The sequence below is a fragment of the Calonectris borealis genome, chromosome 7 (genome assembly GCF_964195595.1).
Source record: "Calonectris borealis chromosome 7, bCalBor7.hap1.2, whole genome shotgun sequence".
Lineage (NCBI taxonomy): Eukaryota > Metazoa > Chordata > Aves > Procellariiformes > Procellariidae > Calonectris > Calonectris borealis.
This window is the reverse complement of record NC_134318.1, coordinates 41,418,952-41,440,241: the sequence shown is the minus strand read 5'-3', so window position 1 is coordinate 41,440,241 and position 21,290 is coordinate 41,418,952. Positions and strand designations below refer to the sequence as shown.

Here is a 21,290-nt window from a genome sequence, read left to right as displayed (position 1 = left end):
TAAACAAACAAACAAAAAAACCAACCAGAAACACACACGTTTTAGGATAAGGTACCACCACACTCATCAGCTGAGCTCCCACATTAAATACAGATTTTTAAAAGACCTTTCAGTAATTTTGCATCGCTTCCTAAAATCTTGGGGTTTTTTGTTTTTTCTATTAAGCCTTCACATCTAAGTGTTACTCAATCTCAATGTAAATACTCTAAGTAACAGAAAAACTGTAGTGTTTGGGGTAAAACAGGCCAAATACTGGTATTTTTCATCTGGTATATTTTCCCAGTACTTTTGCTATCACATATCAAAATTACGCTTTAGCCCAGAAGCTCTACAAAGAGGTACTCCCTAGGCCCATAGGAAGCATAAGTGCACATGTAAAAAAGTTTACAGTACAGGCAAGCAGAAGTTAAATGCCAGTTTCCGCAGGCCATTGGAATGTTAGACTAAGATTATACTTATCTATTTTATTTCTACTTTATCTTTCTTTTCCTCATTTTGACAAACCAGAACATAGAAATGAACACAGACAATATATAGAAGGGTCTGTGCAATCAAATTAGATAAAAAAGGTTTTTTTCAACTTACAACACCTTGTAATAGCACTGTGAAAGAGAAATTGATTTTTTTCTCTTTAAAAGTTCTCCTGAAATACTAGTTTTGATTTGGTTTCTCTATTGTTTTTTTGTTCTAAAACATCTTCCTATTACCCCTTCTATTTACTAACAACATTCCTGTGTTTATGAGCTACTGAAATAGCGATCCAGCAATACGGTTCACTGAACAAAACCAGAGTTATTATTTACATTAAATTTATACTTGAAAGAGTGAAGCATCAAGTAGACAGCTGAAGAGTTTTGATGCCAGTTGCCTGATTGATAATTTTTGCTATCTCATTACATGGTTGTACTCAACAAGACTGCAAAGTTTGCCAAGACATTTGTCAAACCTTGATGCCATACATGTTACTTGAATAACAGGCTATTTGTGTAGCCCCAAAAACATTTGCAAGGGGAAAAAAAAGGTAATAAAACCAAAGTGATAAAACATCTTAGATGATCATATTTCATTGCCTCTGTATATATATTTTTATATGTGTGTATTATATATCTGTGTAAAATAAAGATCTAGATAAAGTTCACACTACACATTTAATTAACTCTACTCACCTAAGTTCTTTTGGATCGAATACTAATTTCACATCATTGACAATAGCTGGCAAGTATTTAAGCGCTGCCCCCTAAAAAAAACCAAAAACAACAAATAAACAAGACAAATTCATATGTCTCTAAAGGTGATGCAAAGACTGCAAGAAGAGAATCATGCAAGAGTCAGTTGCTTTGGCTTAGCTATTCTCTGTTGCTTCAGCTGAACCCCATGGCTCGCTCTTAGCATATTCCTTTGGGGTAAGTTACCTAAACTGAAACTCAATGAAAATGAAACTTTTAGATTTAACAGATTTAAAAGAAGAAAGAGGCATGAAAGATTAGTAAGCTGGGAAAACTGACAACTTACACCAAAATTAGAGACTTACAAGCTCCTTCCAACATGTTAAAGAAACCTTTTGGTGTATTGGTACACAAGGCATTAAGTTATGTTCCTCTAATCACTTTTTCCCTATCTTCTGTAGAGCTGGAGAAGCACCTTCTCCTCATTAGCCATGTTGTAGATCTTTGGGTTTAATTTTCCCTCCATTACTTAAAAATGGGAAAAAAAAAGCACAATTGTCATTTTTCCCTGCAGTAAATTCTTGGTAGCTACTAATGAAACTGCAGTTCTTTCTAATTCCCCTTGAACTTGCAGTTGTCACTCCATTTCACAGTACATAATGAAAGGATTCAGAAGATACAAACAGATGTTTAATATTTTAACTATTCGTAGTAATTTCAACTAATTTTGTCTTTCTATTTCTTAGTAATAATTAGTAGTTAGTTATTTATTTCTAGAGCAAACATTCTCTTACAGGCATCAAGAGCAAAAATCCAGCAATTAAAAATTACTGCCCAGCAATTTAATGCAATCATGCCAGAATACACGTTGGTTTAGACAATAGTAAATGGACTTCTAGTAACACCACAGATACTACACAAACAGTAATTTCAATGAGATAAAGTTGGGGTTTTTTTCTTCATTTGCAAATGGATTTAAATGCCTTATTTCAAATAATAGATGAGAAAAAGTTCTACCTAAGAAACCCTAAGGCAAAAGTCTTTGGTTTTAATCTTAACCTTATTAGCTCATACACATGCACTATTTTTACACAGGTTCCTCAAGTTCTTGTGTCCACGGAGCACCAGACTAGGAAAAAAACACAGTAATTCAAATATAAACCACAACAGTCAGACTTATTTTCCTTACCTTTGCATTTGATTGATAATATCAAACAGTTTGATTACAGATGTATTTTTGCCTCAAAAGGGGCAACGATTTCTGTTTGTGGGTTTAATGCTTAGAATTTGCAGCTTCCGTCAACAAAAGCACCATGTGCTCACTGTCCTTTTGAATTAGAAGGAAAATGAGCCCTTATACTTATCCTTTTTAATCAATTCTTATCTAGTCTGAAGCCCATGATGTGACAAGTAATTATACTCTACAACTCCACGATCAGAGGAATTCAAGAGACAGAAAACTCCTATTTAGCAGTAAAGGTTAATAGTAGGAAGAGCCACAGGGAAACAGACTCAGGGAGAATTGCCTCGTAGGTACATACAAAACCACTTGTCTATTTTCAAACAACTACACTCTTCTGCCACAACCCTAGTAATTTTAAATCAAATTCCACCGTTCTTGAATGCATGAGGTCAATTGTTTGATTACAGTCACAAAGTACATCTCGGTCCAAGTTGTTAAGCAAAAAAGGGGGAAAAAAGTTTAGAATCCACTATCAATCAAATACTTTGTCTTTCCAGCCTAAAATACAAGTACCATTAATGATTAATACATACTATTTTAGAGCAAAGTTCAGGTATATTATACAGTATGATTATTTTAATTAAATCATTTGCATATCTTTAGATAAGATTAGCAGAGGTTATCAGCAATACAAAATACATCTTTTCTTGAATAATGTATGAAGCAGTTATTAATTTACATATTTCTCAATAAAAATGCAGATTTTGGTTAGATGGTTTAAGAAAGCATATATCCATGTCCAAAACCACACCCAAAACCACAAATTCAGGCAATTCTTTCCTCTAGATTATAAAGCACTATTGGATTCTTTAGGAATTTTATAAGCTTTGCTATCCCAGCATGTACACAAGTGGCTGCAAGTGAGCACTGAATATGGCCCTGGCAACGTCACCCATCCTGGAGGAAAACACTAGGCTATAGCAGCTGAACAAATTTCTAGATAAAATATTACATTATTAAAACTTGCGCACACTACACTCATCTTCCAATCAGCTCCTATATTCTTCTGCAAGGTGAATACACAAATTTCTTTTTCACTGAATATTCATTATTACAGAAATATTGCCAACAAAGCAAACAAAATGTATAAGGTGAGACTGTTATAGCACATGTTCAATTCTGTTCTCAAATTCAGTCTATCAACTAGAATTAATACTCAACATTTCCCACCAATATTTGCTCAAATAAAAGAAGGTATATTTCCACAGCATTCATACTATTTGGTGTTTGCTATTCATTAAAAATAAAAGCTTGTGATTTTTTCACCTGCTGAAGCATTCACAGAAACAGCGGGGAAGGGGGGGGGGGAGGTTTGAATTCAAAAGCCACTAAGAGTCTTTGCTTCTACAGAAAGAACTCTTCAGGAGAGAAAGAAACCTGTCAAATAACTTGAAGTAACCAGCATGGGAAGTTTGCCAATGCTTGCTGACCACTTTTAAAAGCACAAAAACCAAACATGTCAATAGGTTAGATGCTAATTTCAAGAGTGTTCCAGTTTTTATTCATAGTCCATTTAAACTGTCAAACTTGATCATCAAACGTTTCCACGTATGCTTAAAGGACTACTTACATGCTCAGAAATCAAGCTCACAACTGTAATTATGCAAATAGTCCCATTATGTACACGCTTATGTGTTTTGATGGATGAGGACTCTAATGACCAGTTATAAACCGCAGCCATCACTGTGTTTTTATTTGCTTATCATTCAAATGCATGTAGCAATAAATGTTTAGTAACACATACTAAAAAAAGAGCTTGCATTTTAAATCTTGAATTAAAATTTCACACTGTGCTGGCACAACCATTAAAATTAACACTTTAATGGCTTAAATGAAGTACTATCAGGTAAAACTATTTACAACATCAACTTAAAGCCTGTAGTTACAACAGTTATCAGCAACTTAGGTTATGGACAAACCAATTGAAGTTTAATATCTTTAAATTTAAAGAAAATTGTGGAAATATATTTCCCAATTTCCAAATCTCAACTGACTCAATTATATGACAGACAGTATGCTCAGACAAGTAGGCTCTGCAGCCCCATGATTAAACCTGTATCTGTGGAATCCAAAGGTCTACTAAAATAACTTTCTCTTGAGATCAACTCTTGCAAAAGAGCAGCTCTCACTGTAGATTTTACTTGTTAGAAGCTGCAGCTGAAAGTAGACCTTTTGTTAGCAGTAGCACAATTGCAATGCTGGTTACTCCCAGGATACTGAATACGTAAGTGAGGAATATTAAATTCAGCAGATGAAAAACCTGTTCTCATCTTTTCATATAACATCAGGAAAAAACAAATAAGCTGTTTTGGTTTTTTTTTCCCCATTGAAATAAATTAAATTAGATTACTTTCCACTCTTGATCAGCACTGGACAAAGGTTCAAATCCCTCATCTCTGCAAGACGTACATGGCAAACTAAATCAAAATCTTAATTTCATAGTTACACGGTGATGCCCAAGACACTTGAAAATTCAAAAACAGCATTAGAGAAAACACAATAATGAAAAACCTTAATTCTCTGATTTTTAATCAAACAGGTTTTTGCAATAATTGCCATGCAATCACATTAGATACACATACAAAGCTAGAAATATCAGTCTCACATACTTAGGCAATAATTACACATAGTTTCAAGCTGGGCTGCAATAAAAATTTTACTGCTCAAAGCGGCTTCTCTCTTCGTGGAAAACAAGTGACAAATTATTACTACCCTTATCAAGTTACAAAATCATTCATTTTAAGTACTACAAAGCACACAATAAACTAGCAAATGGGAAGAATAAAAAGGAGAGAAAGCAGAAACAAGACAGTGCATCATATGAATAATGGATATATTTTCCCTGTTGCCGAGTTAAACTTCCTTGTACGCTCACTGTTATATTGACTGTCAGAGTATTATTGGAATTGGTTTTTTTTCCCTGGGATATGATTCATACACAAGTCAAGGATTGGCATGACATCAACAAGCTCATGTCAGCCGGCAAGCTAACCTAAAGTACCTTTCAATATTATGTCTCATCCCTTACTTCTCCCTCTCCCCACCACACACAACCATATACACAGCTGTGCACTTACACAAATATGTGCTAATTTCCCCCTTATGAATATAATATCTAGGTATAAAAGGTATTATATCACAGCCAAAGTACATACATATGAAAAGAACCATTAACTGACACTTACTACATGAACCAGCTGCCAATACAACCTATTGAACTGCTAAGTCGATGAGTGTAGTGCATTAAGGATACCCTTCTAAACTATAAAAAAGGCAATTAAGTATGCCAAGAAATAAAACTCACTAATTGAAAATAATGTCCAGAAAAGTCAAAGTTTTGCCTTACAATAAATTAAGCAATAATTGATGGTCACAGTCCTCTGCACAGCCAATACACAGGACAAAATTCCTAGGTTTTATCATTCCACAGAATAATTGCAACTTATTCCTTAAATCATCACAAGCGCCCTTCTATCTAGAACAGTCATCCTTTGCAACCTTTAAGATAAATTCACTGATGTGCTTATAATGACTTAACAGCTAACTGTATTTTCCTAAACTTCTTCAGAGCTAGCAGCTAAATAATGTAGCGTTTTTTCATGTTGAAGAAACAAATTCAGTGATCGTGCCTGTATCAAAAGATTTGATGTTTTTTTGCCCCCAACTGAGGTGGTAAGAAGTAAAAAATAAATAAGACCAAGTGCAACGGAGGCATTATGTCTAACAGTGGTCTCTCTGAACATCAGTGAAGGGTCCATTGCAGTGCCCACGCTGCCACAGCTCTTTTTTGCCTGATGGATCATTTCCAGACAGATTTAATGAGACAAGAATGGGTAAGGAATGGGACCTATCAAGAGGAAAACTAGAACGTTCCTCAGATCTAAAGGTTCAAGGAGTTTCTATGACCAAAAATTTATCTTAAGCCAGCAATTTAGAAAACACTATTCTGAAAGGAAACTTTTCTGCAATTTTTTTGGGGGAAAAAACCCTCAAACCCTAAAAAACCTGTTAGAGCACTTCAACACTTACAGATGTCCCTGCCCACGGCAGAGGGGTTGGACTAGATGACCTTTAAAGATCCCTTCCAATCCAAACTATTCTATGATATATAAACTGTGTAAAATAAAAGTAAGCTTCATTGTTTTTTGGAACAACAAAAAGAAGCCCAAAAACTCCAACCCCTAAAATTACCTGGAGGAGCTGCCTTACAGAAAAGTTCCTGAGTTTTTCATTTCTTCGTGAAGATAGGCACGTATCACCAGTCCTCCCAGAAAGAGACAGATACACGCCTTTTCTTCCTGTCATTAGGCAACTGTAAGCACCTCAACTTTAAGTTTTGGGACTCCCACCAGGGCCCAGGCAATCTGAATCCCTCTTCACTCTTAAGAGTTTCCTCTCGGGCACTGTGTCAGCCTGTCCTCCAACCCCACCTCACTTCAAGGCCCCCCTAGTTTTACGCTGGGAAAAGACAAAAGACAGACTAATACTTCTCAGCGGAGTCTGTTTCTGCAAACCCTTGAGTTTGCTGGAGCTGGCTCCACTTGTGAAAAGCAGCATTACTTTAAGCATTCGGTCACCAACGCCCAGTCACCTAGTCCACCTTCTGAAAAGCCGCTTAGATTATTGTTTTAAACATTGCCAATCCAACATAATAGCAAGCCATGAAGAACACATCTACACAGAAGTGCACATGCTCCGACACACATTTAAGCAGCATTACAAGATTAGCACAATTACAGCATATTTCGTATGCCATTTGGAGACGTATCCTAAATTTCTTCTGTCTCAAAGCCATAAAGTCATGCTGCAGTCCATGTGTACACAAGCACCATTTGTAAGCATCTCCATTACTTTGCCACATCTGGTAGCCGTTAGTACATCTGAAAGCTTGTGGAATAAGAAAAATTATACTCTGAACACAAAAATTTTCTTTTACCACCACTGAACTAACACCCTGATGTATTAACACAAAGCTACACTAAAAGGAGACCAAAAATACGGCAATATATTGAACCATAGCATCTTTCTACCAGTCGATAGAAGACAAATTGTCTGGACAAACACTCCTTTGTCATATGAAAGTACACTAAACTAAGATAGGGTAGCCTTCTAAGTAGCTTAAAGTTATTTCTGATATAATTTTGGATAATAGATAAAAACAATAGGAGTTTTACTAATTTACTTTTGTTTATTACACAGTTGAGAGTATTGGCAATCTTTTCATTAATACAAAACAGAAATTACTACTGTGATAACAACACTAGTCACCGGTAAATAAAAACAAAGCAGTACAGAGAACAGCAAAGCAGTCTTGCAACAACAGAAAATTCTAACTTTTATCCCATTCTTGGGTTTATACTGACAAGGAATGTCAAAAAACAGTAACAAAAGTTTTTTACAGTAGCCATTTAAGAAAACTACAATACTAACTTAAGGTTGTCATTAGATTGAATAATGACCTTTGCAAAGAATTAAACAAAATGTATTCTGAAGAGTATACTAGAGGTTTTGTCTAGGATTTAAGTTCATCTCGTTGTACTACATAAAAGCAAAAATACCTAATTTAAAAATGTCATTTTCTAAAGTCATTCATTTCAAACAGCACACCTAGTCTCAAAATTAAGCATAAAATCTCTTTGCCAAATATAGTACATTCTTATGAACTCTTTTGTTTGATGAAGCAATACATTTGTGTTACCTGACTCAATTTGTACATGATTTTAATGTTAATTTTGGTCTTTTGTGTCATTCAACACAAAGCACTTACCTTCTATACAAGCATTATCCTGGATGCCATTCTATTAAACTCATCAACCCAGCCAAATTAAGCCAAGTCAGCAGCTGGACAAAACAATTTCCAGGAATCCCTAAACAATATTTTTGAATTGCCCCAGTCTGCAGCAGTCATCGTTCCAAATGACGGAACCAGCGCCTCTGGCACAAAATTCAGTGTAAAACGGCACAAAGCGTTATCACAAGTAAAGTGGCGTTGGGCTTTTCTAGAGATTATTATATTTGTTGCCCGTGTAACAACAGACTTTCCCACATAGGTTCTAAGAGACACAGAAACCTCAGTCCATGGTTGCATTTTATTACTCAACTAATTTTAAATGATGGTTATAAAGTATTCAACCTGTTGGAAAAGCCCTGCAGACTAACGCAGTCTCTCTTGTTTTCTTCCTAGGTACCTTGTACTTCCCTGTCTTCATTTAAATACTTTTCTGTGGCTTTAGTAATGAATGCTTAATATTAGAGTAGGAAAAAATACGGTATGGATACTGAGTTATATGTATCATGTGTTAAAAGTGACAAGGATTATTAAAAAAAACCACACACACAAGAGAATTCACATTAGTGAAATGTTATCTTCCATCCTGGCTCTCTGTGGTCACATTTCAGGGTAGTTTTATATACACGCCTACTTTATCAAGACCATTTAAAGCACAGAGAACTAACTCAGCTACCAGCCTATCTTTTTTCAGTCATGCTGAACAGCAATACAAAGTCACACAAAACAGCAAACATCAGAGCAAACTGCAAGAACCCTGCTGAGAAGAGTTCAGCTCCCTCATACAAACACAGCCCAAATCAGACAGTCCTCATAAATTCAATGCAGCTGGCTCAACTGCCCTTGTTTCAAAGAGATGCAAGAATAAATTACTAGGGAACATTTGCATTTTTATCTAAACTTGAAACGTCATGCTAGGCTTCAGCTGAGCTCACACTTAAACAGTAAAAGGTTAAGAAAATAATTATCTTGCACCAATTAGCAGAAAATGGGAATAAAACCAGGAAAGCTCACTACACTTGTAACCATTAAAAATATGTGCACGTACCAAATGCGGCACACCTTATTTAATCAAGTAATTCTTAAAATCAAACTGATACTTGAAAAACAAAGTTTAATCTCTCTACTTCTCAAACTATTACTGCAGCCCACTACTATTCATCATGAAAGAAAAACTTCCCTTAGTAAGAGGACGACCAAAACATCTGTCAGCTCAAATCACTGTTTGAATTTTCCTCTCCAGTTTGGACAACTGCACACCTTAAAAAAGAAAAAATCAAGTGTAGAAGGCAGCCTCTGAATGCCTGCCTCCACTGCTGTCAACACTGACACACACAAAAAACCCCCGTAACAAAAATATTTAGCTAACTTACTATAAAAAACAAATTCTGCATTACTCTAAACACTGATTTATGCCATACCACCTTCTCAAATGCAAACCTATAGGATTGAGTATTGCTGCCTTTATAGCCGAGAATGAAAGTGGTTTTTATTCATTCTTGCACCTTAATGTTTTGACTGCAACATATTTGAGTCCACTAAGAGGTATAAATGCTAGTAAAGCTCTGCTCAAATCGCATTCCAAGAATATATGGATTTTTACCTATTTATTGTAAAAATACATAGCTGAAGCACTACAACTCAAATTTAAAATAACCTTTTAATAATGTTTTTAAATTGTTATTATTTTGCAATACCAAAAGCTCACAAAAGGAAACAGACCTTTACACTCAGAAAAAAAAAAAATACAGTTTTTTCCATGCACACACTAAGCCAGCCACTACAAATATACTCCTTAAGGACCAGGTGACTTCGGCCACAAAGTGACCACTAACTGCACTGACACGGCGGGCAGCAGCCCGCAGCCAGCACTGGGGTTACCTTCAGAGCCCCCTCCTCTGAGCAACCCCACATGGAAGCAGTGAAGGATGGACAGCTGACACAGATACGCCTCTTCCTAACTCCAGGCCAACTCAAGGCTTCTGGGAGGACCCTGTGCAAAAGAGCAGGTCAATGCCCTTCCCAGCCATCAGACTGGGAGTCAAAGCATCCTCAGTAATACAAAGCATGGTTTCGGTGCAGTAGAGGATTTTGCAGACAGACAGGGCTTTTGCTCTTTTGTTTGTTGGTTTTTTTCCTTTTAAGTCTTGAGAAAAATTTAATCAATGCTGTGTACGGTTATACCTACTTGCAGCCAACAAAAGTGCTAAATGCCACTTTTAACTTGCCCCCCACAGAAATACTCTCAATTTTGTTTCCTTGAAGGCTGAAACTGAAGTCAGGTTTGCAAAGCAGCCACATATACAAATTCTCCTCTACCCTAAGAAATTTTGAATAGCCATAATCCTAAGAGAGTTACAAATTCAAAGTCTCTTTTTGTGCTCTACAACCTTAAATCCTGTACAATTCATACAGTCTTGTTTTGAGGAAACTTTTTTTTTAAATGTACCCAAAGCCTTAAAAAATTTAAATAAAAAAAAGGGGCAATTTAAATGCAAAATATTAAGTAACTGAAGACCTGAGCTACAGTCAGAAACAGCTCATCAGCTTCCACAAGGACATAAATATTTGAATAGATAAAGAGTAGTTCCTGGTAAGAACATAAAACTGCAGCCATTCATTCTCCCCCACACAGTGTCAGCTTGAAGGCTACTCTCTAAACAGACAGACTGGGGGCGGGAGGGGAAGAATCAGTGTAACCAGCCCAAAGAGAAAAGTTGCGAACATTTCAGAAAAACTTTCCAGTGGCAGTTCTGCTCCATGTTGATAAACTATCAAGACAGATTACAATTTTTGCAAGAAGAAACAGAAATATTCAAATGTGTGAATTAAGCATCTGTCTCTTTTAATGTGAAGCACCTTAATTTTCTATCTAAGTCTTTTCAACTTCTTATCTCTCCAAACAGACTTATTTTGTATATGCTTATTTAGCTCCCCCAATATATATTAAAAACAGTAAAAAAAGCCTGAAACTGCTACAGCTAGATCTGCTGATCTTAGCTGCACAACACAGGGATCTAGCAACTTACCTGCTTATCCTCATTAGTTTTCTATAAAACTTCAAGAGAGTATCCAACAGCACAAGAAATGCCCACTGCGTCACACTAATGGTTTGTACAGCCCAGCACTCGTCTCCAACAGTGGCCACAGGAGATGCCATTCACAGTTTCTGTGGTCCATTCCCCTCCTGGCTCCCCAGCATCCACCCACCCTTCCAGAACACCTATGGATCTGTGGTCTGTAAATCCCCCTTAACCTCTTTCTGGGCCTGCTGACACTGTCTGCCTCCATAACCCCTGTGACAGCAAGCTTCAGAAATGAAAAGTTTTTCTTTTACTTGTTTTAGACTGTTGTGGTTTAACCTGGCAGGCAGCCAAACACCACACAGCCGCTCGCTTACTCACTCCCCCACCCCCCAGGTGGGACAGGGGCAGAATTGGAAGGGTAAGAGTGAGAAAACTCATTGGTTGAAATAAAGACAGTTTAATAGAACAGAAGAGGAAGGGAAAATAATAATAATAATAATGAAATATACAAAATGAGTGATGCACAATGCAATTGCTCACCACCCGCTGACCGATAACCAAGAAGCAATCGCTACTTCCTGGACACGCCTACCATTCCTATACTGAGCATGACGTCACATGGTATGGAATACCCCATTGGCCAGCTGGGCCAGCTGTCCCAGCTATGCTCCCTCCCATCCTCTTCTGCACTTGGCAGAGCATGGAAGCTGAATATCCTTGACTAGCAGGGTACTTAGGAACAACTAAAAACCTCAGTGTGTTATCAACATTCTTCTCATACTAAATCCAAAACACAGCACTAGGAAGAAATTTAACTCTGTCCCAGATGAAACCAGAACATAGAATAACCTCCTCCTGATGTCAGTGAATGCACCCTACTTCTTGTACTGTGGGATTTGGTGCAGAAGAGTTTCACGGACCGCTCACCCGCCAGGAAGGTGCACCATTCCCAATCCTGGTTCTCCATATCCCTGTAACTATTTCCTGAGGTACAGAGACCAGAATAGTACCTGGCACCCAAGATGCAGATGCACCAAGGGTATCTAACAACAAAATGACAGCCCTGCCACATGCTCATTATCCCTCTGACTGACACCCAACACCCTGTTGCTTCTTCGCCTGCCGCTGCACATGGAACCGATGACCCCAGAGAGTTGTCATTTATGATTCCAAGGCATATTCCCCAAACTGCAACTGCCACCTTCAAGTAGACCATCATACAGGGATTAATTTACTCTTCCTGAGATGCACTGCTTTACATTTGTCTACCTTGAAGCTCACCTTTTAGCCCACTCGGTTTTGTGAGGTCCTTCTGATGTCCCTTCATCACTAGCATGGTACTTAACTACCAACTCCAGATCACTGATAAAGATGCTGAATGAAGCCTGTAATGTCATGTCCACTTTACGTGGTTATTGACACCCTCCCAGGACTCCAACAGCTTTGTCAGGCAAGATTCACAGAAGCCATCCTCGCTCTCTCTCAAAAAAAAACCAACCCACATTTATCCACCTATTCAATAATTCTATTCGTTGGTATAGAACCACACATTTCTAGTTACTGAAAAAACTCTAGTGCTTCAGTGGATATTTGAACATAATAAAAGCAATCTCATGAGCTGCAAAATGCCAATACTAACAATTATGTATTCTAAGAGCAAAGTAATTAGAGGGCAAAAGGAGATGAAAGCAATGAATAATGAATGAAATGCTGTCAAGGCTTCTGAAAGGCATCCACAAGCCCACTTCTCAGACAACCCCACACTGGGTCATCTGTCAATGCTTCCTCTACCAGCATACTTCACGTAGCCAAATGCAGACAGTACATGTGCTCTACCCAAGTTTGCAGAGATCCGAATGTGAAACAACACACGGATTAGGACAGACCCTGCTGTAGTGGGATCTTTCTAGCCTTTGCTAGGAAGTTTGTCTCCTTTTCCTGCATCTCAGGTGAAGACAATCAAATCTATTTTCGGGGGTATTTTAATTTTTTTTTCCCCAAGGAATAAACTGTTGAAAAAGAAAAAAGCTCACGTTCGTCTGCCTTCCTGAAATAGGCCTCACAAACGAGTCTCAGGAAAATAAATCTTACATTCAATCCTCGTAATATGAAAACATCCTATTTGTAAAACACCAGATAGCGCACACTGAGACACTGACTCAAACTTACCAATTTCCATTCAGGATAGACGCTTTGTCAATGGAATGAAAATACAGCCTTCTTGAAACATGTAATATCCCTGTTTTGTTATCAGATGATATAGTCTCAGTCTCTCTGCCTAAAATATTCGAACTCAGCAGCTTTATCCCCACTATCTATTTTTGCTGTGTGCTCAGCATGGTATTACTAGCCTAAGACCTGCATGCTCAGCTACAAAGGACCGGTGTCTTTGACTTAGGTGTTTTCCTGCTGTACTCTTCCCAGCTCCCTTCAAGAGGAACCTCTTGCACTGGCACAGGACTTTCCCACTGTCTGTCTTTGCCTCCCAGCTGCTATAAAAAATTCCTCTAATGCACAACCACTGCACCTCTGAGCAGGAGTCATCATACTGTCAAACTGTCCCAAATTCAACCCCAATTCTTAGCCTCTTTCTGATCATCATCTTTCAACTGATTCAGCATGGCTAGGTCAAGAGTTATGTCCTTTTATAAATTCTATTTGGAACCACAAGGAGAACTTCAAGGTGTAGCTTATCAAACGTGCGTTTATGACAGTCTCTCTACTTTTTCATGGCAAAAGAGATTCACTAACAGAACATGAGACCGGTATTGGCACAATGACCTCACGCTCCTCTGGATACAAAAATCTACCAGTCCTACAATTCAAGGTTTCTGCTCTGTAGTATCAATACCCATGTTCATTTGAGGTCAGAGACCACACTTCCAATTCCATGAGCCAGCCAATGCCACCAAAAGTAGCTACCATTTTAAAGGGACAAAAGAAGAGGGGTGTGGGGTGGAGTTTGCAGTCTGACTCACTACTGATTTTCTATTAAAAACATGTACGAGGGCTTAAGATAGTATATTGAAGTTCCTGAACTGCCTAGGATATAAATAAGTGCATAAGAATACGAGGATCTACGTTGTCATCAGCATCTTAAAGATAACGCCTTAAAAATACCTTAAAGTTAAGGTTATACAAGTTAAATAAGCTAAACATCACTTAACCCCTAAGTTCTCTTTTAAAAATAAAAAGCGAGGAATTTGCAGCAATTTAAGTAAACTTGCTTGTTCGAAGCACATTCTTTATATAGTCACAAACTCCTCATTAGAAGCGCTACCTATTAACCACGTTTGAGGTAAAATACGTTTTTGGGGACAAACACTTCATTGACTGCCTAACTGTGGTTTAGGATACAAAAGTAAAGCCAAGGTGAAGACCTGTAAAGTACATACCTTCACTATGACAGTTTGATCGGAGATGCTGCTCATCATCTCATTGATGGACTTAAAGAGCTGCAGCAGAGAATCCCTGAAGTCTGCTTCTCCTTTGTTTTCATAAAGTCTGAAAAATAATTAGGTTTCATAAGCACGATCTAACTAAAATGGAAATACATTAAAAAAAATCTGTTCAAATGACAGATGATAACTTGTTGCATTACTTTCATGTTCAAGAACTTCTACAAGTTTCTTCACCGAACCAAGAGTTTTCTTTCACAAAAACCTGAAGACAGACTGCCCTGGCTGGGTCAGCAGGAACAACAGATTTTTATTTTAAAGCTTCCTATGTAAAATACCACATCCAGTATTGTTGTTTACGCCATCAAGTCACAGTGAATCCCTCAGCGGTGACCCAATTCCACATGCCCACACAGCAGTAGGACAGTCTCTCCACCCTGCACAAAAGCTAGCAGATGTCTGGGAGGACCAATGCCAAGCAGCTCTCTGATGTGGAAGCCAGAAAGCATCCAGACAACTTGCCAGCAATCATTAAAATCTACCAGTGGCCTAAGGTGAGTGACCTTAAGCTCTGTGAAAGAAAGAAAATGCCTATCAGCCCACTATTTGCTAAAAAAAAAAAAAAAACAACCTTTTTTTTCCCCAAGGGAAGGGAGTGCTGAAGTTAAAATGCATTTCGCCTCTAATTCCTGGCTCACTGACACTAAACTAGTTAAGGCTCAGTTTCCCATACATTCAGTACAGCTGCTGCAGCAGAACAACTAATCCACAGCTAAAGTTCGCAAGGCAGGTCCCTGTGCCTTCAGGCGGGATTTTTCAGAGCTGATCTGCCCACAGCAACCCCTCTCTCTCTCTCTGCCTGATGCTTTCAGAGGGATAAAAACTGCCCTGAGACGCCTGAGCAACACCAGAGGCAAAAAAATATACAGCCAAGCTGAAGAACTTGGTCCACTGGTTCAATACAGCACAAGAATGAATGTTCCTGAAACTCCCTTGAATATTTTACATGCAGCATGATCTCTGGTTCAGATGTAGGATGAGATAATTCTCACTACGAAATGGAAAGAGATGGGGAGAAGACCACTAGCTCCACATAAATCCTTTTTTTTTCCCCCCTTTGGCAATATGTACGACTCACCTACATAAGGGCTGTTGCAAATACACTTCTTGAACCTTAGCTATACAGACTTAACATGACGCAAAAGAAAAAAAGGATTAGTGCTTAAAAGAAGCCCAGGAGAACTTGGCATCCAGGTCAAATCTAAACAGGGGTGTTTACAAACACCAGATGGGACTTCTTCCCCTGACTAAAACCCCATGCTTACCCGGTCGGCTCTGACTGCCTCCAAGAGCCTCATCCAACAGCAACTAGGCTTCCAAAGCCCTCCTTGGTTCCACTAGTTCTGTCCCTGAGCTCACTCAAACATTTTGCACCAAGACCCATTAGAGCAGCTCCCAGCAAGAGTTCAATTCCCCTCTATTTTCCTCCATCTTCTTCCGGGGTTAAACCTAGTAAGAAGGTCTGGAATATGGTTTGCAGCTCAGAAAGAGCACCACACCCAGGAATTTTATATGTACAGTCATAGTATGATTTCTTCACGTTTGAAGATATCATGATGGACCAGCTATTACAGAAGGAAAGGCACTTGTCTTTTTAAGATAAACGTGGAGTTCAGAATGTTCTTGCTGCTTTACACTGAAACTAATGTGTATCATTTTTAATGCTGTGCTCATAAACCTTTGGGAGTCAGAGATATTAAAAAAAAGCTATTTAACCAGTACACAGGGGAAATGAGTGCTACAGAAAAAATATTAAATGTGTTATTTTGCTGTGCAAACTTCTATTCCCCTTTTAGGCTAAAACTGGGGGTTATGCAGGACAAATTACTTGTTAACTCCCAATTTCAATAATGGATTTCAGTGTCCCCCTGAACAGATTAGAGAGGTGAAACTAATACCAATATAAGGAGTAACTAAACTTGACAGTCCAATAAATCAAACTGCTTCAGACAAAAAGCTTTGCATTTCAAAAAGGGAATTGTAATAAAAATAAACAAGTTAGTTAGAAATGTATTTCTACTGTCAGTTATTAAAATATGTTTAATACACCTGATAATGCACAAAAACAGCTATGCAGCTATGAGAAAACCAGGATTACACCAAGCTGACCCTTCTAGCACTGCCTTAAAAATTTTAAGTCTGTTGTAAATGCAACATAACCACTAGGATCGTTACTGAGTAGACCAAATGAAGATATTTCGAAAGTTCACTTATAATATTTTGCCTTTATAAACCTTGATATACTGAACAAATAGACTTGCCACCAGGCTTTAACTAGATGAACTACGCTTCTACGTATTTATCCAGAACTGAAGCTTGCCTGCAATCACATTACTAAAATGCTCCATATATTCACTCCACTACCATATTACTAAAGTTAAATATATATAATTTTTTTTAATAAAAGATTCTGTTTGCTCGTTGAGATTTCTCAGTAAAACACTAACCATATTTCAGAACACTGCTACACTTCTGCATTATAATCACTTCAAATCACACACCTCAGGCAGGATTCAAGTCTTACAGCAGAACAAATCATGGTGTCATTCAGCATTTGGTAGCTTTGCTGATTAATCCCTTGTCATTGAGAGCTGTGTCTTCCCAACGCTAAAGAACTGTGAATTAGTGCTTAGCACAAGGAAAGCCAACAGCCAATACTAGAGGGTCATATTGTCTATAAATCTAATCTGCAGCAAGAGGGAATTATTTTTTTCTGGTTTTAAGTGATTTGTAGGACCTGCAACAGTATAAGTAACACGCAGTATTTTCTGAATCTCTCAGCAAGACTCCTACAGAAATAAATTACAATCTTTAATTTGGAGAAAGGTTGGTGAAGTTGGTAACTTCACAGCTCTACATAAATACCTTGTAATAAGGTTGTTACCATCGCTAACAAGTAGTAAAAGGACTGAATCTAAATGAAGACAAATACATCATCAACTTGGTTTATAATTTCTTTAATATTTTGTGTATAAAACACAGTACTGACTTCCAAATTAACGTAGAATAATTACTTATGCTTGACTTTATGGATGGACGCCCACTGCAGACAGCGCCAGTGAGGAAGCTGAGCGGGGAGCAGAATCCCATGCCGGCAGGGATAGAAAGAGCTTTTACAGAAACCCAAACGATTCTCCTATCAAAAATACTATCACTCTTGAGGAGAAGGCTTCTGTAGCCCTTCTTTCCACTTTCCCGTCTCACTCACTGAAACCTATTGAGACTGCAGGGCCCTACAAACTGCAGCCGACCACCAACAGTTTCTTTCTGCTCTGGGAGGTGGGGGGCCTGGCGAGCTCCGAGCTGTCGAGGGTTTAACTCCAACAATATTTGTGGTTTCCTTTTACGAGGCAGTGTGTCAAAAAAGGTGCATCTCATACTCCTTTTCCCCCTCGCTGTCCATTGTGACTCTCTTCCCTCTCCATGTCTGGCCTACGAATAAAGCCCTCTGCAAACCATGGCCTCTCCCTGAGCCCTGCGAGCACCACACAAGGACAAACGTCACGTTTCCCATCCAGAAAAGCTGTCCCTTTGCTTTGCTGCAAAATTTTCAATGCTTTAGCCTTCCCAGACTTTCGCAGCCATCTGAGGAAAGCCACTAGCACAGCCCAGGCGTGGATGAGGGACAGGGCAGTACGGCTACTCGTAGCTTCAACGTTTCAGTTCCAGCATCAGACAGTGATTAACACAAGTTTCCCAAATAGCGGCAAGCTTTATTTGTTCAGAGACCTAAACTATAGAGAGCTGCAACACATCATGATTTTAGCAGTGCACTGCTACGTAAAATACACATCCCAGTTAGACACAGGTTTCTTCTGTTCACTACCTTCCACGCAGCTGGGTTCAAGATTAAGGAAGCCTGGCTCACTCTTAGGGAACAGCTGCCTCCTGAAATAAATTCTAACTTAAGATATTTCTAAAACAGTGCAATATTAAGGAAGTTTAACTTGTGGTGTTATAACTGTGACATTTGTTGAACAATATTGTCAATGGGAATTACAGGAGGTTTCAGCATTCGCCATACTTACTGATTGAACAATATCCTGGACCGCACTATGAACTTGAAGATGTACTCCAAAGCTTTCATAGCTTTAAAGAGTTGATCAGTGATACCACACTTCTCAGCATTATCCACGTACGTTTTTAAAACTTTAGTCAGTTTTCTGTTTAAATACAAAAACACATACAAGTTACAAGTATGCACACAGAGAATTTCAATTTTGAAAGGTTTAAAGAAAAATTATGTGCCTAAGTAGTGCCCAGCAAGTTACAAAATTAATTATGCAACTAATAAACTCATTATGTTCTTGGCTTTGCTGGTAAGCAGCTGCAACCTATTCTTGAGAAAAAAAGAAAAAACACAGACCGCAAAAGCATTCAACATACAAGCAATACAGCAAATCTCGGTAAGACTTATTTTCTGCTGGATATTTAGGGATATTCAGATTTAGGCTATTATAAAGATGCAACTACTACTACTAATAAAAATAATTACAAACACATTGTTAAAATTAAAACACATAGAATGGGAGTTTCTTCATTAAACAAGGCCTCCCTCCCCTTTACATAGTTTCCCCATGGATTTTGGGCTAGAATTTGTGAAATTTGTTTCTCAAAAATGTATATAACACCAGTTGGAAATTCTCTTATTCCACATTTTAAACTCTCTCAAACTTGAAAGTGACACAATTTTAAAAATAATACCATTTCAACTACCTCCCTTCCAATGAATATAAATCAGGATTTTAATGCAACTACAAGCAATTCCATTTTAAATCATCCCAGCTACACTGTATGTTTCAACATTCACACTAAAAGTAAGTAAGTACAACATTATATACCACTAACAGAAAATAACATTGAGTAGACAGGTATCTTGATATATGGGCACTTATTTGAATAGGAGTAAACTGCCTAAGAATTTCAAGCAACCACTTAGATATTGTCAATGCAACCTTTCTTTACTTAAACAAACTTGTGTAATAAAAGGTGGGGAGGGGGCAGGGATCTCATGCCCATGGGCACAAGTCAAGCCAGAATTCACATCTTCCAGCATCCTCAAGCTTAAGCCTGCTTCTACCTCCCTGCATTTAAGGAAGGGAAGGATGCTCTCCATGCCTACCAGCGAAAGGGCCACCTTCAGCTCTTGCTAATAAAACCAGATGCTGGAGGATGCTTCATCCTTTATTCACTTCACATGAAGGCTGCAACAGTGGTTGACTCAGTGAAGTGATTGTAATATCAAAGTTGTGACTCTTCTTCACTATTTTAAAATCAATACTTCTCAAACATTTTCTGGTCACATAATAGAGACTGTATAACAGCAAAGTACACAGCAGGTTCCCCGGTTTGGATTTGTTTTCCTCCCAACACTGCAAAGATATCCATTATGTATTTTTCCTCTAACACTAATAGTCTGAAGCAGCAGCAAAGAACCTAACTGTCAAGAAATACTTAAGACAGAAAATATAATGGACCTTTGGTTTTTTTGTTCTTCGCTGCTTCCTCACCAAAGTGACAGTAACGCGGATAATGCAGGGTAGAACATCAGTTTAATGCACCAAACAACATCTATTTGAAGCATCTTAAATAGACATGATTTCTTTCTCAAGTATGACTGAGAATTGCTTATGAATACTTTCCCTACAAAACAATTCTTGAAATAGTCAAATCATCCCCTCCTTCAATATAACAAAATCAAGACTTCCTCCTTGCAAATGACCAAGAGTTTTATTACTGTTATTTCAAGAGAAAAAGACTTACAAAAGACATACTATCTCCAGCCTTCTTCAAGAATCTCCCACCCTCCCAAGCTCTATGGGCAAATTCCTAACTAAACTACATGAACAAGTAACTGAATAATGTTATCTGGAAAAACTGTGCAAGCTACATTAGAAAAAGTAATTTTAAAAACTTACGTGTAGGCTAACGTAGCACTGAAATGCTTCTTAATGTAGGTTTCCAAGACAGGATTAAAATGTTGAAATTTTCTGTCAGCAATCAGTCCAATGATAAATACCTGAAAAAACAGCATAATTATTGCACTATCCTCAAAAAATCTTTAATATTGTACATTCACCCACCTTTACCTTCTGGTAAGACACGTTAATAACATTAAAAACACACACATTCTGGCTTTTGATTATCCTCCAAATGTAATAATATTCTCCCTTCCTGTGAAAAACTTCCTGTTCATAACAAAGTTTTCTGTTCCAAGCAGCAGCTTTCTGTTTCTGTCCTAAATTCTGCTGTTAATCCACTAAAATGACTGGACTGGGTTGCTTCCATCTTTTCAGGGAGGATGACATGATGTAATCCAACCTCCTTTTGATCAAATCCAATTGAAACTTCAAATACAACAAAAACCTTCCATGCATTTTAAATTAAATAATAACTAACAGCTAATAAGATCCGTTTCATTAGTAATCTGCATTCTAGCATTTACACCACATTTGTTTTATTTATTCATCATTGCAGTACCTAGATTTTATTACATCCACAATACCAAACTTACCAAAGCATCAAACACTAACGTGTCAAATGTCTCACTCTCCGAGTTCTCCATCATTATGTTAAAAAGTGCATCCAATGTATCTTGAAGAAACTACA

General features: G+C 37.9%; 1 protein-coding gene across 2 annotated transcripts in view; it reads right to left on the bottom strand.

The window, feature by feature from the left end:
- Window positions 1-21,290, bottom strand: part of DOCK1 (dedicator of cytokinesis 1) — a 321,757-nt gene that overhangs the window by 232,298 nt on the left and 68,169 nt on the right. For both annotated transcript variants that reach the window (XM_075155288.1, XM_075155289.1), the window contains exons 20-24: window positions 21,196-21,285; window positions 20,600-20,700; window positions 18,710-18,844; window positions 14,619-14,727; window positions 1,167-1,237 (exon numbers count right to left, since the gene is read on the bottom strand). In XM_075155288.1, the coding sequence (XP_075011389.1) occupies window positions 1,167-1,237; window positions 14,619-14,727; window positions 18,710-18,844; window positions 20,600-20,700; window positions 21,196-21,285 (506 nt within the window). The remainder of the gene's footprint in view (window positions 1-1,166; window positions 1,238-14,618; window positions 14,728-18,709; window positions 18,845-20,599; window positions 20,701-21,195; window positions 21,286-21,290) is intronic.